The following is an 18694-nucleotide window of genomic DNA, read 5'->3' as shown; positions in this document are numbered from 1 at the left end:
ATATTAGCCTCTGAATACATGATCACACTGACAAATTGGTCAAAGCCTATGCTCATTTTGTGTGCAAATTATACTGTGATTTGGAGCTTCGATAAGATTTCATGTGGATACCGTGTAATTATCTGAAGCTTAACACACAACACAATCACTTCAAAGACCAGGCTTTAAACGAGTAAAGAAGCAGTGTTAAGTCAGGCAAAGAAAATGTATTTTGACTTATAATATACGCCTCTATCTTTCCATTATCACTTGGACTGGCCAGTACAGCGACGACCTCGCTTCATGCAGGTCGGCGTTCGATCCCAGACGCTCCAAGTGGTTAAACATATATTCCTTTTCTCCGTCATATCCCAGATCCTAGTCCTCATATCCCCTCAAAGTGCTTTACAGAAGTACAGGCTTAGCGCTTTCCCTTTTACTTGTAAAGGTTAGTCAAGAGACTTGATCAAACCCCACGGCGAAGCTAATCCCAAAGCTGCGTTACTCCACAGGTCAACGGGTGTATGCGATCAACGAGGTGGAGCGAGAGTGTCCCCATCTGCACGTTGAGAACGTCACGGTGGAGGTCCGCTACCCCTGGGGCTTCATGGATGCTCTCTTCTTCTCCATGACTGTCATCACCACCATAGGTAAATCACCATCTTGGCCGACTCCATTACCTCCCAAACTTTGGGGGAGCGGAGAGGCTCCACTTCCCTTATGAGGGAGGAGGTTCTCTTTTCCCCAAATGGTTCATTTGGGGAAGTGGAGACTCATTTCTCCTCAATTAGTAGTGGTGGGGAGACGTCACTCCCTTAAATGTGCATGACAGGTGTTTTCAACAGGTATATGTGACAGGTTTGTCTTCAGTTGCATGTTTATTGAGTGTCCTTAATACTTCTATCACTTGCTTTATTCAATACGGAGAAATAAAATATTTTATTTCTTTTTTCAAGCATCAGTGAAGACAATTTTGGTAAGTATAATATGACTTATTGTATATGAAAATACATTATGTTCGCCTACATATAAATTCATGCGTATGTAGATTACATATAAATATAAGTAGATGAATAATTATGTATATGAGAGCTGCTTTTGGGGCCAATAAAATTGTATGCAATTACAGACCAATAAACACCATCTCAGTACTTGGTATTTAGACCATATCTAAGCATGTGTAGATATAAGTATAGCCACAATCATTATCAACTACAATCATTATCCCAGACACATATCACTATTTGATTAAATACATTACGGTTTCAGATGCAAAAAAAGGCAACAATCTTTAGATCTAATATCATTACATTAAAAAAAATAAAATGGCATTCCGCACGTTTAAAGTTATATGAACCTGTTGTCAAGTGTTTTCCTACTTTGATGCCATATTTTACAATATTTTTTTGTAGCAGATAATACATGATGTTCCGGCCGAAACCTCATATATAACCTTGTTATAATATTACTTGTCTACAGGAAAATTGTACATGTTAGTCGAAAAGAATGATCAGTATTATGTTGATTGTTTGTGTTGAATAACGTGATAATAGTTTGAGGGACCTTATTCATTTGTGTTTTTATATCTAAATAAACCTATTTCAAGTTCGTGTTAATATTTATTTTTCATTTGATATGTCCACGTGGAATTTCAGTTCCAGATTTACGTGGATGGTGTAAAACACCAGGGGTCAGGATTTATCACGTATTTAAATGCCTGCTTACGAAACCTGTACATCTTTCCCTCAATCATGGCAGCATGGTCTGCAATTACTAAACATTTTATGAGCTAACCACTACGAGGTTGTTTATAACAATAATAACCTTGGGTCGAGAACGACCTCACAGCGTTTCCAAACTCGTAACCTGTTTAGTAAATAAAGACTAAGCTGCTGTAATCGTGGAAAGATGTACAGGTCTCATAAGTGAAAACGTAAAAGCTTAATTTGTGTGTTTAAACATTGTTTAATGCAACAAACATCAGTAGATTGTAACTACAAATATTTTTCCTAGTAGGGATATGCGGCTCTCCATAAAAGACACTTTAGGTAGCAGGTCCCATATTACCGAATTATTTATACCACTGGTGGAAACAAAATATATTGGCCCTTGCGTCTCGTACTTACGACACCAAACCAACCTCTGGCCAGCATATCAAAGACTTGCCATCTGCTAACACACATTTATCTTCCACGGACCCACACTTGTGGAAATTAATATCCGAGACCTTTAGTATCTTGCTTCACGTACAATTTCTCCAGAAGTTAAAGAAACTCGCCTGCTATTTGGTTCTCTGAGTTCATTATCTTTTCAAATAGTCTATTTTCACCACTTGTTAACTGTGTATTTGTGACACGAGTTCAATCTTCCTTGTCTTCTTTCCTTTTGGGAATTTCTCCAAAATGTTTACAAACTGATGTGTTATCATAGTGACCATTCTCAGCTGGTCTGGCCTAAACATGGTGTCGCGCACCTTTGTTACCCTTGTCATTGCGTGACTGTGTAAATTCTCAAGGTTCAGGAATTTAGTTATATCATTTAATAATACACTGGAGATATAACTGAGGTATAACTACATACACACACCAGCTGATATACCCCAAGCCGACTTCCTCCTTCGTACCCCCTTGATGGGCATTATCACCAATATATTTATTCAATATTATTTGCATATTTGGCACCTAATCCTCAAATCTGAAAATAAATGGAGGGTAATTATCAAGGGAAAGTGCCAAACCATTACGACTATATAGCACTTGGAAGGGATCAGGATAAGGATTTGGGGTGGAAGAGGAGAAAGGTATGGTGCCCAACCCCTTGCACGGTCGGAAATTAAAGTCTGACCTACATGAAGTGAGACCGTCGCTCTACCGTCCAGCCCAAATGGTTGGACAAAATAAAGGAGTCGATGACGTTTCGATCCGTGCTGTATCATTATCACGACTTGATAATGATCCAGGACGGACCCAAATGTCAATGCATTTATTCTCAGATTTGTGGGTTGGGTGTCTAATTCTCAGCTACATTATTGTGACTTATTGTCTGTATTTGAATATATCATTCTGCCGTCTTCAATTTATGTCACTTTCCATGTCCTGTCTACTTTGCCTCTCGGTTTCCCCAGCTCTTTGACATTAGATCTCCTTTACCCTCGAAGCTCCTGTCTGAGCAGAGTAGCACCGGCGTAGTTACTGCCATTGATTTCTGTCCCTCGTACACTTCTTCCTCACTCATTCCTCACATTCTCATCATATCCAGGATACGGGAACATATCGCCATCGCAGGCCCCGGCGCAGATAACGTGCATCTTGTACTCTCTGGTCGGGATCCCTCTCACCGGCATCCTGCTAGCCTGGTCCTCAGAGTTCTTCGGTGAACAACTCTTCAAACTCTTCAAGTCAAAGGTAAATGTTCATCAGGATTGGTGAGTGGGAGAGATAAGAATCACGGAACCGACAGACGGCCTATTGGGCCATATGAAGAAGCTTCTATTTATATACATACAAACTCATGTCTAACCTACGCTTGAAACAATCAAGTGATTGACTGTTGACCAGACCACACACTAGAAGGTGAAGGAACGACGACGTTTCGGTCCGTCCTGGACCATTCTCAAGTCAATTATCAATCGACTTGAGAATGGTCCAGGACGGACAGAAACGTCGTCGTCCCTTCACCTTCTAGTGTGTGGTCTGGTCAACATACTTTAGCCACGTCATTGTGACTCATCGCCTGCAAATGATTGATTGTTTCAGTCAATCCACTACCCCTCATCACTGCAAAAAACCAGTAATGCTACCGACAACCATCATTCCCTCCACCACCGATCGACAATAACCATTCCCTGCCATACCCATCACCACCAAACACCACCATCATCACCACCTAAACCATTCCCTTCCTCCCACCAGCTGGACGTACAGAAGCAACATTCCCGTGGGGTGATTGCTATGGCAACGGCCATCTACATCTTTATTGGCTTCGTGGTGTTCATCTTCATCCCCGGGGCGGTGTTCGTGACCCTGGAGGAGTGGACCTACGTCGAGAGCATCTACTACGCCTACATTACCCTCACTACCATAGGCTTCGGCGACCTAGTACCTGGTAAGTACTTTATTTGGATATCTAAGTTATTACTCCAGTACCCAAGTTATGTCTTTTTTCGTGGGGGAAGTCTGCCAATTTGTAATTCTGTATATGTGTGATATACAGGATAATTAAGAGATAAAGCTTGTTGTATCCTATACACATTCATTCAAGATTTCCACGAGGGAATAGTTTAGTTGATCAATACAGTCAAGATTCCCCTGAGGGGAAAATGTATTTAATTCATATATTCAAGGCCATTATAATATTTCACACTACTGATTTCTAGCGATTTCAGTTAAAACATTTTGTAAATTTCTACTTATTCAAGCAAATAAGTCTCCTTCACATAGAAACAAGAATTTACTGCTCAAAATTTCACGAATTTCTTCTGTTTTTGTATATTAGTTATGTATACCTATCTTCGTCTTGCAGATTAAGAGATGTTTCCTTACGCATTTGTCAGCAATTGTTACATTTAACTTTATTTCATTTAACTGTTGCAAGGTTATTGATCTTTGATAATTATGACAACTTTTTACCGATGAGTTCCCATATTGTTTACATAGATTTATTTTCATGTATTTTGGTTTCTTGCACTACTGAATACTTATACTTTGTACTCTTGCGGGTTTACGAAGGAGGATGGGACTCGTCGTACAGAGTCCCATCCACAGTACACAGTACACAAAAGTACTGATGGCTGTGAAAAATATATCCAACTCAACATAATTCCTTTTGCTACACACTTATATTTTGCCCTGTGAGAGTGACACTTCTCTCAAATTATTCCTTATTTAATATCTTTCATGACTACATGACCAGTAGATGTTTGAGACGTGTTCTCTTCAAGTGAACAAGAGATGAATGATTTATTCTTTACTAATCTGTGTGTTATCTCCTTCACACGTTGATATAACGCAAAATTCAAGCATCAGATGCATTAATCTCTATTCCCAGCTTTTATATACCAGACATCAGTTCTCTCCATTTTATATCCTGAAATTTATGTTATTTATTATTACTATTAAAATTCTGTTTTTCTTGCTGCATTTGTTTCGTCTTCATAGCTGAGGGCTTGTATGCACTTATAATTATGATAGTAATCATACTCATGGAGGAATCTATATGGTCTGTTATTTAAATTCTTGAATATTAATTCAGGATTGTGTAGAGGTGTCGGGATTCGGGTCAGTGATCCTCTCTGGCGACACGAAGCATTATCATACCACCGAACATCAATGTTCGTTCACCTGGCCTTATTTCCAACCTTGGCTTCAATGTCCCTCTCGCCAGAGTAAAGAAACTGAAAACAGAGTAAATGGCTCCTGATAGTACCTATGTTAAAAACAAATAACACCCTCGCACTCAACACACTTTTCCGGCAGGCCAAGGTTACGACGGATGGTCGCTGTATATCTACCAGATCTGTGTCATCTTGTGGGTGTTGATCGGCCTGGGCTACTGGGTGATGGTGGCCAACTTCATCACAAAGGCCCTCAAGTCGAAGAAGCTACAGAGCTCCGTGATGCGCAGCGCTGAGGAGATGAGGAAGATCATGCAGCAGATGGGTATTAAGCAGCATGACCCGACCTTCCTCAGGCAGCACTCTAAGGCTACTCTCAATCTCATGCTTCAGGTAATATAGGAGGGAAATCTGCGAGGAACAAGGGATTTGGGTTTTAAGCAATAATCAAAAAAAGGCGTCGAGCCTGCAAGAGTATTTAATACCGGCTGAGTCACATAATATTCAACAATTCCTAGATATCATTCAGCATGCTAAAACGAGACAAAAAACATACGACGAACGATATCAAAGGAATCAGATTCATCGAGGATTGTATCGAGACACATAACTTAAAGGGACAGTGACGAATTGAGGTAATGGTCCATGTAAGTGAATAGTAGATTAGCAACCCGTCCTCCTATAATAACACGTCGCATTTTGACGTATACTTTACCTAAGGCCAAAAACGGTCATATTACACACCTCGTACGCGCAAGCGCACGCATACAATCTATGTGTGTGTGTGTGTATTATAATATATATATATATATATATATATATATATATATATATATATATATATATATATATATATATATATATATATATATATATATATATATATATATATATATATATATATATACCCCCTTCTACCCTACCCCCGCAGCTCCTCCACCTCCTCCCTTTTTAACTTTGGTCGAGAGTTCTCCGGATGCGCTGTTTATCTGGGGTAACCCGATCAGTCAAACCAGAATTAGTACCGGAAACTTTATTCATATATATATATATATATATATATATATATATATATATATATATATATATATATATATATAAATAATATATATATATATATATATATGACAATGTCAGACCACGGAGGAAAAATGAAACAGGAATTTCCTTAAGTACTTTCGTATATTAATACATCTTCAGAAGGAGTGAAGGAGAAGGAGACTCATCTTCAGAAGGAGACTCCTTCTGAAGATGTATTAATATACGAAAGTACTTAAGGAAATTCCTGTTTCATTTTTCCTCCGTGGTCTGACATTTTTAATCACGTGTTTATTTTCGTGATATACACACACACACACACATATATATATATATATATATATATATATATATATATATATATATATATATATATATATATATATATATATATATATATATATAATGGTATCCATTATAGTTTAGGTTAGTGTGAGTTAGGGTAGGTTGGATTAGATTGGGATAGAATGGGATGGATTGGGTTGGAATTGACTAGGAGTGCCTAAAGAGTAGCAATGACAGCCGAGTCAAACTTTCTTCAGGTAAAAGCCTAACTTGTATGAATACACTCTGGCTTCCTGTCCCCCGACACAGTGAATGATTATAAGTATACGGTAACGGTAATATATACAGCAACCTCGACTATCCCTGCATGGGGGCTTCCTGTCCCCAGCAAGATGGTAAATATATTCCTTTATTTGAAACATCAATATTAACGCAGGCGATGAGGCACAATAACGTGGCTAAAGTATGTTGACCAGACCACACACTAGAAGGTGAAGGGACGACGACGTTTCGGTCCGTCCTGGACCATTCTCAAGTCGACTGAGACTTGAGAATGGTCCAGGACGGACCGGAACGTCGTCGTCCCTTCACCTTCTAGTGTGTGGTCTGGTCATCAATATTAACATTAGGCTTCGTTTTTTTGTATTAGTATTTCAATTTCACGTACAAAATCAGAAATTTAACTAAGCGTTTTGGCGTTAAAAATAAACTCGTAAATAACACAGTTACCCCAACTCTCCGCGTAGTTTTCTTTGATGAATTAAACTAATAGGTTTTTTCTTATGCAAGATAATAAGGTAAAACAACAATTAAAAGACCTTAGTATAAAATATATTGCCTATAAAATTGATAATTTACAACGTATAATGTGGCTCTCCTACCACTATACCAGCTGTAATATAGGCAGAAATTAAAGGTCACTTGATCCTAAACCAGTTTTTATACTCAATATCCTACCACATTATGTGTTGTTTTAGCTGAATTCCTGCTAATATTTCTAACATCGTCCTCTTCGTTATGTCCCATCATAGGGAACATGAAGCCTGTTAGTCTTATACGGAGGACACAACAGGTCAACTATTAATGTTCCTCAAAGTTGTGTGGGTGATTAGATATGTATGTGTATGTATATGTGTATACGTATATATATATTTACATGTATGTATGAGAGTGTGTACATGTGTATACAACATTAATAATTTTGTAACTAGCGTCAAAAAAATTTATTTGCTTAGCTAAACGAACTAGAGGGTTCAGTTCCTGAACCGATTATGTGCCTCTGTAATCCTTTACACCACCGCCCACGGGATGGGTATGAGGTGCATAATAAAGAAAGAAATTGAATCAAAGATGCAACCCACAACAGTTGACAAACTCCCTAGATACCAATTTACTCTTAGTTGAACAGATATATCAGGTGAAAGAAACCGTTGGCCAAAAGTCTTGCCAGTCAGGGAAATGAACCCGGGTCCAATAGTTTGTGACCCGACTGTGTCACCCACTGTTTCATTATTATTATTATTATACAATATAGTGTAGTACAGTTGGTTTCGTTTTTGACTCAATCGGGGATCGCGGGTTGGATTCCCGGGAGGTACGGGAATGGTTGGGCACGTTTTCTTTCACCTAATGCATCTGTTCCCCTAGCGATAAACGAGTACCCGGGAGTTAAGCAACTGTTTGTGGGGGTTGAATCCTGGGGAAAATCAGTTCCACCTCAATATAAACCTAACAAATTAATAAGGAAATTACCTCGTTTGATTCGTTCACCGAAAATCTGTTTATATTTCGGGGTTAAGGCAACCCAATTACGTCATGCTGATGTAGCGTAGCTAGTGTGCCATGAGGTTAAATGAATAAGACAACTATTATTGTATTACTGCACACGTGAAATAAAGGAACAAATGCAAGTGCACAATAAGCGTAGCAGTTTTGACGCTTTAGGCGAGCAACATAATTATTATTTTAAGAATTATTATTATTAATATTACACACAAAAATCGCAATAACGTGAGATATCAAATGAACAAATCCACAAGGGCTTTGTTTCACACATTTCCCCCCCCCCTCCCTATACATTCTGATTCTGTCAACCAAATAGTTCTACCTAAGTAGTAGGGGCATCAGAACTGTGTGAAACCCCGGTTAAGGCTTCGGTGGAAGCCTCGGGATCCTCGTGGGGGCAGTAGCACTCCAGGTTGCAATCTTTTTACCATGTGGAACAGTTGACTAGAGCGCGCCTGGGAATATCCAGTGCATAGGTTCGAATCCTCATCAAGGCCCTCGTAGATTTGATTATTATTATTATTTTGTTTTAATTTGTTAATACTGCATATCATTGTTACTTTCATAATTAATAAAAATTATATTTATATATAAACATTACAAATTGCTAATTATATTACTATAAACCTAATTAGCTATAAGTTATAATTATTAGTTTTGTAATTATAAATATTATACAGGCAATGTCTCGTACAGCAAATCTTGATCAAATTCTCTTATTATTCTGCACTTTCTAGAACTAGATTATTTCAGACAAATTGGGCTTTATCATGTAGCCTTCAAGACAACGTTCAGTGAACCTGTTCTTCCACAGCTGAGCAACATCATCGCGGTGCAGGGAGGAGGGACGGATAACGGGATAGGCGTGAACGGCAGCGGTCCTTCATCTCCCGGGGGCCACAGCTCCCCAGCCTCCCCGCCACTCTCACCCATTCCTGGCATCTCGGCTCTCTTTGGCAACGGTCTCTCGCGGTCGGCCCCGCTCAGCCACCTCATGGGCCCCATGCGTAGGGAGGTGAGGGCTCTTTCTCACTCTCTCATGATCTGGTCAAGAGATATGTACTTCTTTCTCTCTCTCTCATGATCTGGTCTAAAGATATGTACTGCTCTCTCTCGCGTGATCTGGTCTAAAGATATGTACTGCTCTCTCTCTCTCTCTCTCTCTAATGATCTGGTCTAAAGATATGTACTACTTTCTCTCTCTCTTGTGATCTCATCCCATGTTCCTTATTGTTTTCTCTCATGAACGTATCATATTCCTTAGTGATCTATCATGATCTTATCCCCCATTATCTTTTCTCTCATATGCTTATCTCATGTTCTTTATCGCTTACTCGGAAAGCGCACTAGTTTTCTCTTATATAGATCTTTAACTTATTAAGAATTTCGTAAATCATTTTCTATATGGGCTAAGGATACTGCAGCTTTGCTATAGAAATATGATGTTAAGCGTTAAAAACCTTCATATCCAGGGGGTAAAGCGACCCAATAATTGAGTGGGAACTTCAAGACACCCGCTAGTCCCTGAAAATCGAAACTCTGGAAATATGTTCAAGAGCGAAGAAAGGGGAAGAAAGATTAAACATTGACCACTCGTGCAGTCATGTCAACATTGACCATTCCTTCAGCTTAGGACTTTCAATAAAGAAATAACATGGAAATTTTTCCATTAATGAACATCACCACTTTTAGAAAAAATGAAAGTTTAGATATATAGCATCGATCAAGTCACTCAAAATATTTCTAAAGTCCCAAGAACAACACCTAGTTCTTACTAGCTTCCAAATATAAACGTCTCGTCGACGTCCCACGAACGTCACAATGACAATGCTCACCAAAGTTCCAAGGACAAAAATCTTTTCAACGACCCAAGGACATCTCATCAACGTCCCAAAGTCAACATCTCATCAACGACCCGCGGACAACGTATCACTACCGTCCCAAGATCAACGTCTTGCTTGCGTCCCAAAGGACAACGTCTCACCAGCGCCCCAGGAACAAAGTATATCGCTAACGTCTCAAGTACAATATTGCACCACCGTCCTAGGAACATCTTATTATAGCGTTCCAAAGAACAATGTGTCCCCAACGTCCAAGAGATAAAGGACCAATGAACAGTGAAAGATCCGCAGTAGATACTGCTAGTCGAAAGATATAATGGTCTAAAAGGCAAATTTTATTACTAGAGATGTCACAAATAGAGGCAGCCGTATGAGCAAAGGTTTGAAACTTCGTCTCAAGAACAATGACAGTTGCAGGGACCTCTCCAGTCCAACCACTTGGTCTGGACGGTAGAGCGACGGTCTCGCTTCATGGAGGTCGGCGTTCAATCCCCGACCGTCCAAGTGGTTGGGCTCCATTCCTTCCCCCCGTCCCATCCTAAATCCTTATCCTGAACCCTTCCAGTGCTATATAGTCGTAATGGCTTGGAGCTTTCCCTTGATAATTCCCTCCCTCCCTCTCCAATCTCCCGTCTAATCAACAGGCTGAACCAGTGTGCGGTTTCAAGATATATATAAAAAAATGTTTGTTGACCTCCCCCCCCCACCCATCGGGGAAATCTAGGCAAACGACGTATATGTAATATTGAATCGACGTTAATCTTATGTCGATTAAACGTAACATGAGCATGGTTTGCCAGCTGTTGACGGATAAAGGCAAAAGATCCTTGGGAAGACCGGGGTGCAGTTCAAAAGCACTGTCTGAACAAGAGGAGAATACCATTAGAGCTAAAAACTGTACGTTTTAAGATTCAGTGGGGCCTTGTGGTCCTTGCTGCCGGACATGTTAACATTAGCCATGTGCTCGGTGACTGTGAGAACAAGAGCAACACCGGAATAATTAAACAAGCAATTGTTTAGAAACTGGGTGACATGGCCTTATAAGGAAGCAACATCTGACCTGAAGGTATCAGGAATCGAACACTGTTATGTGTGGTTTGAGAGATCTTGTTTTGCTTGAGATCATAGGTGATGTACACGTTTGAGAACAGAAGATTCATTCCATTTATAACCCAAAACCTGAATTCGGCAGAATTAGTAAACGGAATGATCACAGAAGAAAATACCCAATATGTGTTCACCAAGAATATGCAAGTTCTTTTCTGAATACCTTTTATTCTCTTCTCCAAGACTATGGGTCGTCACAAGTGCTTTAGATATGGTACCCACTACTTCATAGAAATATATAGTATACGGTAATTATGCAGTTTGGAAAATGTATAGTTAAATGCTGAATGGCATTATCAGAAAAATTTAAATTTTCAGGAATATCTACCTTCAACATTTATAATACAACCCAATTTTTACCTTATCTCTTATAAGTAAAACTTTTCACTAATACGCACGAAATCGTACCTACAATTAAGGTAAGCTTCTGAAACTTATATTTATGGTAAACAAAATATATCTTTATTATCAATATAGTTCAGACTTGGCAACACTGAAATTTGAACACTAAGTTGTCCCTTCTATGTCTAAAGTTACTCGCATGGAATCAATATATATATCAACATATATTTTAAATTATTTTCAGAAAGATACTTAGAACTACTACTCTTAACATCAATAATATAACAATGGCATAATAAAATATATATCACAAAGAAAGGCAGGTATCTACATGCGAATCACCTTCAAATATATATATATATATATATATATATATATATATATATATATATATATATATATATATAGTTATGTATATTAATTTATTACTGATAACACCTTTTTTCAGAGGGAAACATCGCTACATTACACATTAACATTCACTAACTGGTTGACGTTGTCGATCTTTCTGTTTTTCTTCTAGGAAAACGATGAGAGTAAATGCACTGAGGAGATAACCACAGTGACCGTAAGGTACAAGTCCTAACCTTAATCTTCACTGGAAAATGTAATTCCCGAGAAGCTATATAAAGCTGTTGTCTCCCCATCCCCGGTAAAAAAAAAGGAAATTCAAATCTTTTAAAAATGAACCTTCAAATGGCTTAATTTCCTTCCCCCAAATATAAAAAAAATAACTGCGTGATTGAGACAAGATTTTAAATACTTGCAAGGAACGAATGCATAAACCCGCATTCAAGGCATGGTTGGCGACTACTGGATTACACCTTCAGCTTAGGCATGTTTGGCCACTCTGACTACCTGCTAATCAATTCAAGGAATGATATATTTTTTTATGTTGAGAGCTAAGTAGTGCAGTGATTTATCGTGATGGAATAAGTGTGTGTGTGTGTGTGGTGTATCACTTAGTTGTGCTTGCGGGAGTTGAGTTTTAGCTCTCTGGTCCCGCCTCTCAACTGTCAATCAACTGGTGTACAGATTCTGGAGCCTATTGTGCTTTATCAAATCTACATTTGAAACTGTGTATGGAGTCAGCCTCCACCACATCACTGCCTAATGCATTCCATTTGTTAACTACTATGACACCTAAAAAAATTATTTCTTTCTAATGTCTCTGTGGCTCATTTCGGTACCAAGCTTCCACCTTTGTCCCCTTGTTCGTGTTCCGCCTGTGCTAAAAAGTTTGTCTTTGTCCATCCTATCAATTCCCCTGAGAATTTTGTAGGTTATCATGTCTCCCCTTAAACCTCACGTCCCTGGAAGACAGAAGAGTATCTCCCGTAGCCTTTCCTTGTAGCTTATACCTCTCAGTTATACCTCTTAGTCTGGTGACATACTTGAAACTCTTAAGACATAATCTGAAACTTCTCTAACTTTGTCTTGTGTTGAACTAGGTGTGGACTCCAGGCTGGAGCTGCATATTCCAAGATTGGTCTTACATAAGTGGTATACAAGGTCCTGGACGATTCCTTACACAAATTTCTAAAGGCAGTTCTTATGCTAGCCAATCTAGCTTATTCCGCTGATATCCTTTTGATGTGGGCTACTGGGGACTGGTTCGGTGTGATATCAACCCCCCAGATCTTTCTGTGTGTGTGCGCGCGCACGCGTTGTGTGCGTGCTTGAGTGCCTAAATACATTCTCTGAACTGCAAAATTAAAAATATATATATATTTGAACACCAGATGGTTCAGATTGAATTTGCTACTAGGGGACTGAATGTTGGTGCTGGTGTCCCTTGTGTTTAGTCAAGTGTTTTCGTCACATTCTTGTTTGTGTGTATTAATGTATCTTCTGTTTATGCTAATTATTTCTCGTTTATCTTTATAAGCACGTGCGTCTGTGTGCGCGCTTCCGTGTGCGTTAGTGTCCGTCTAGAGGTCTATGTGTTTACATGGGGCATGTGTTGTCTACATTTGCTTGATGTAGTGCTACAAAGAGAGCTGTTTCTTTAATAAATATTTGAGAAGTTTTAATACTTCTCTACCGTCATACATGCGAAGAGAATCCCCCAGAATTAAACTAGACACCCTTTACATAGTGCCAATGGCTTTGTTTCCTAGCTTCTAAATTGATTAGTGACTTTACTGTGAAAACTAATCACACAAGCAATGGGGCCAACACTCCTCTGTTGACATGTATTAAAATCACGGCAGCTCCGCCTGCTGCAATGATCCAAATTGAGTAATCTAAATTTGCATGTCTCACAGCATCTTGGGACTCACATGAGCAGAGCGTGCTACGATTACTGTAGCTTGTTGACGAAGTCATATGCTGGCGACTACTTTATAAACAAGTTCAGATCACGAAGCCAGCCCCGCGCGTGTGCTCGAGTGCATTACTAGCGAGACATGCAGAGGGTGCCGGCCATCCGGGTAATGAGGCCGACGGTCCGAGTTGTAGTCACCGGGGTGCATCTTTTCGGTCGATATGCTGCCAAGGGCCGCCAGCCACATGACAACAAAGACTGTCAGAAAAAAGGCACTCGTAGTTCTTTCGTAGATATCTTGCCAATGGAGATTTATGAATCTACCCTTCTGAACGACCAAAGCTTTGAGTTACACCGCCAGATGCGCGCACTCGGGTCCTCGTCGGCACGAAAGATATCTTCAAAACACGTTTTAAATCATATAGCCAAACCCATACACAAGAAATGAAAGTGATAAGGGGGTCCAGGACTTGATAAGTGTCCAGGAGGAACCGAAACGTCGTCACTATCATTTAATGTGGGTTGAGTCATTTATTTCAGCAACGTTATTGTCACTTATTTTCCGCTTAAACTTGCTAATATTTTCCTGACAATGCAAGTATTGATTTAAGTGCAAAACAATGCGAAAATTATATATTTTTAAATTGTAAATAATTGCAAGATTACTAACAAATTACATAGAGTTGAATCAATCATCCTCCGTCACAAAAACTAAGTTGCAGTTCACATGAAATGCTCGTAATTGAAATTGTAAAAAAATGTCCTCATTGTAAGTAATAAGTGCTTCAGAACCAATTACCCTTTAATAATGCTTATTATAATAAAGCCTTGCATCATTTTGCAACACCTTCGAAATCATTAAACCATTTTACATTGCATTCCATATTCATCTACTTTGAATAATTTTAATCCATTTAAGTATAATCTATTACAAATTATATTCACCGATAGAAACCAATAGATGTCCAAAGAAAGTTTCGATAATTTTTATTAGATTCATCGAACTGTCAGCCTAGAGGGTGGACCTGTGTGAAATATTATTAACGAAACTTCTTTTGGGAAAACTGTTGGTGGCGATCGCAACTTCCCTTACTGAAGTCACAAGAGTGATAAAGGCTCTATCGCTCACAAGAGTGATAAAAGCTTTATCGCTCACTAGAGTAATATAGGCTTTAAAACATCGTGTACAGTTTATCCATTCCTTGATGAACGTAAATGTTGAAATGGAACTTCTCCAGCGTACATCCACGGGGGAGACATCTCCCGTCACGCAGGGTGCAGTCGCACCTCCACAGATCTCCAGTATCAGCTAATGATACTGGCGATGGCTCCAAAGGGCCACCACTTGCGGGCTATTCATGTCCGTGCCACCTTTTGGGTGGCTTAATCTTCATCAATCAATCAATCAGCGTACATCAGCGTCATCACTCATGAGTCAGCATAAGTACACATCACCAACTAACAACATAACTATTAAGAGCTGTAGATATTTCTCTCCGACACTTAAAGTCAATGTGAATAGCATTTGACAGTAGTTTATCGCTTAGTTTAATTTGTGCTAAAACTGCTTGTCCGTGCTTTGAGGCACTTGCCTCCTCTTGCTTGTGATGCTTGTACTAAATCGTGTAATAATGAATTCATTTGGTGTGAAATCACTGTATTTGCTCGTGATAAACTCTGGTAATGCTAAAATGCCCGTCTCCTGCTATAATGTTTGTGTCTTGATTGCATCTAATTGTTTAATCATTGTTATGATGAGTTGTGTGTCCGATGAGCTGTAGTTACCTTAATGTTGTTGTCTGCATGTATTAACACCAGCTTTTTCCTTCCTCTCCTTCTCCCATCTCAGCTTGCTATGAGGTGCATTTCGAGAGAAAAGAAACCAGTCACATACGAGCAGACCATCGACCTCTCTGACGAAAGCCCTGCCAGCCTGGAGGTCACCACGAATGATGAAGTCGACCTCTACCACCAAACAGACGAGGTCAAGTTCCGTTCTTCAAAATCAAGCTCTTTCGATCTATTGGATTCTTCATTCGGCCAGTTTCCTTCCTTCGACCCTAAGGACTCGATTCTCAAACCAAAAGCTTCTTTCTTGAAGGCCAATGGCTCCCAAACTACTCTTAGCTCACAGAACAAGTGCGAAGTGATGCTGTCGCTAGACACAGAGGCAATGTCCTAATGATAGTCCACGATTTAGGTCGCGATCCCTTTCAAGTGAAATTCATTAAGAGTAGAAATGAAAGTGTTACGTTCAATGTCAGAAGCAGAAGTGTTCTACATATCTGCAGTATTGTCCGCCGTCCCTACAACACAAGTTTGATTGAGTTTCATATATTCAAATCACTGAATATGGCCAGTCTACCGTCACCCCCATGCCATAGCGACATTGTTTAATCAGTGCCTGATCTTCAATGATAGGGCTTGTACGTGCCTAACAATATACCTATTGTGATTGTTGAGGTGTGTTTATTTAGCCCCTTGTTTAGTAGTTGGACAAGAAGTTAAATACCAATAACGTTTTCCTAGCAATGAGCAACTACCCAAAATTAGACCGTGACGTTAAATACTTCTGAATCACGGCCCGTGAGTAGCTCTGGTGATTCCAGAAATAAACCAGAAAACATCACTCACGAAAACGATCTATGCCATTAAGGCTTTCAGCTTAGGTGAGTGTAGATGATACTGTATCACGGTGGTTGTGACGGAGTAATGACTCAACTGACTTCATCATCTAATCTCTCGTCCAGAAGTAACAGATAACCTGCTCGTTTTGTCAGAATATCTCTTCCTTGTCTGATAGAAACACGCTGTGTATCAAACTGTGTGCGCGGTCAAGTTGAAGTGTTGACCCCTGGTTACTGTCAACCTAAGTGAGGTGAGCCATACAGGACAAGTCAGTTACGCCAAAAACACTTTCCCGAAGATGAACAGACTCGAAACTGATTAATTGACCCAGTTCTGGCTGGGTCAATTACGTCTAGTAGAACAAGGCAGCACCCGGGATATCTAACGAGTTCTTGCTCGACTCCCACATATTTTTCCACATTCATGTGTTCTAGTCTTCAAATGTTCTGTTTAATTTGCATTTCTCTGATTTATTTAGCTGTCAATGGCTTGAAGTACTCCAATCATGTTCTCATTTCCCATGGTAACTTTCTATTTGTAAATATGACTCTAGGAATCTTTTGTGTTCATGCAGACTGATGAGCAAAGTTACAGAGCTACAACTTTTTAGCTCCTTGTCAGACCTTTGAGAATTTCCTATGTAATAATATTTTTTTTCTGAACATAGGTCGTGCTCAATTAGTTTATATTCCACTGTAAATGACCAAAGACTATTTGGAGATGCACAACACGTTTTGCAACCGATAACGTGAGCGAATCTTTCTATTTCAATTGATATCTCTACAATGGTGAACAGTGCGGAACACGGGAGAGAGGAACAGTGCGGAACACGGGTGAGAGGAACTGTGCGGAACACGGGCGGGTGATGCATATACATATTCATATCCTGCATATTCTATGCTAAAAATTTAAAATTATAAAAATGTAAACACTAAGCCTGCTAACCAAATTTTGTTGTATCTATTACCTGTGTTGTGCAAATTGTGTTGTGATGAGTTTCTCTTTTTCACAACCTTTATGCTTCTCATTATTATTAATTATTATTATTATTATTATATTTTTTCAAAGATTGTGATACTGTTTGTTATTATATATTTTACTCACATAATCTTTTGCATAAAATAAACAACTCAACATCATCCATATTCTATTAACTCACTGGCTGCCTTGTGTCTTTTTATATAATAATAATATGTTAATGTAGATAATGGGTCACACCCGAAAGGTCCAGGAATCAATTCCCACGGCAGGACATAAGTTTATGGGCACCGCCGCTTCCTTCCCTCTAATGCACCTGTTATTTTACCACTAAATAGGTGCCCCGTGTGGTATGCAATTGTTGTGGGTTGCAACCTGAGGAAGGTCAGTACCTGGCCTTGGAGGACCCGGCTACACCTAACACCCTTCAAGTCCCCCAACTATGGAAAACATACGTGATCGTATCGCGATACTGCCGCTGAAAAGCTATGCTTCATCTCGTTATCTTAAGCATTATTGCTAACCATTTTTAAACAAATATGAAATAAAAATCCGTTTGTCATATCTGAAAAACTTATGATATTAATCGTAATAAAAATGATACAAATGAGTTGTTGGTGGTTGGTGGAGATAACCTCGTCCCGGCCACACTGCATCACTGTACCTTTGCCAATGTAACTTAGGTCACTATAACATCACAGGTTGGCCCGGCGATGGCAGTATACTATTATTAAACCTCAGTAAACATATATGCTTACTAAGGTTTGTAAAGTTTATAGTAAACATTTCGCTTTTGTCGAGTGAATTCAATATTTGCTTGAATCCTGTCAGTTCTATTACTTCTAGCACAGAAACTAAGTGTCCCCAGCAGTCCCTTATACCTCTGCCCTTTAAGGTCAGGAACAAGTCGGGTAGTGCGCGTGCCTTTGAAGTTATGGAGGAGGTGGCCCTCGTGGCATCTTTCCCTGCATTTCACTTCTTGACCACTTTGCATGGAAACTAGTTTCGTGAACTCGCTTGCTTTTCCAACATTACCCGGCGTCCTCTTGTCAAATTTTCTAGCCAATTTAAACAAAGCTGAGTTCCCATCGTGACGATTTTCCTAGGTATATT

At 39.4% G+C, this 18694-nt stretch overlaps 1 protein-coding gene and 1 long non-coding RNA gene across 7 annotated transcripts in view; one reads left to right on the top strand and one right to left on the bottom strand.

Moving 5' to 3' along the window:
• The window catches only part of LOC123767561 (potassium channel subfamily K member 10), a 48897-nt gene extending 32462 nt beyond the window's left edge, over positions 1-16435 (top strand). The window contains exons 3-9 of one of the 4 annotated variants that reach the window (XR_011223948.1): positions 492-629; positions 3238-3383; positions 3891-4083; positions 5454-5704; positions 9234-9434; positions 12233-12361; positions 15825-15959. Coding sequence is in view for 3 of the 4 variants with exons in the window: in XM_045757302.2 (XP_045613258.2) it covers positions 492-629; positions 3238-3383; positions 3891-4083; positions 5454-5704; positions 9234-9434; positions 15825-16157 (1262 nt within the window). In the remaining variant the exon portion in view is untranslated. Of the gene's footprint in view, positions 1-491; positions 630-3237; positions 3384-3890; positions 4084-5453; positions 5705-9233; positions 9435-12232; positions 12362-15824 lie in introns of all 4 variants that reach the window. The other 3 variants (XM_045757304.2, XM_045757303.2, XM_045757302.2) reach the window with 3 other exon arrangements.
• Positions 1-18694, bottom strand: part of LOC138355329 (uncharacterized) — a 419561-nt gene that overhangs the window by 326139 nt on the left and 74728 nt on the right. The gene's annotated exons all lie outside the window — the stretch shown is intronic.

The sequence above is a fragment of the Procambarus clarkii genome, chromosome 67 (assembly GCF_040958095.1).
Source record: "Procambarus clarkii isolate CNS0578487 chromosome 67, FALCON_Pclarkii_2.0, whole genome shotgun sequence".
Classification (NCBI taxonomy): domain Eukaryota; kingdom Metazoa; phylum Arthropoda; class Malacostraca; order Decapoda; family Cambaridae; genus Procambarus; species Procambarus clarkii.
Note: the sequence above shows the minus strand (reverse complement) of the source record. Positions and strands in the feature narration are given on the sequence as shown.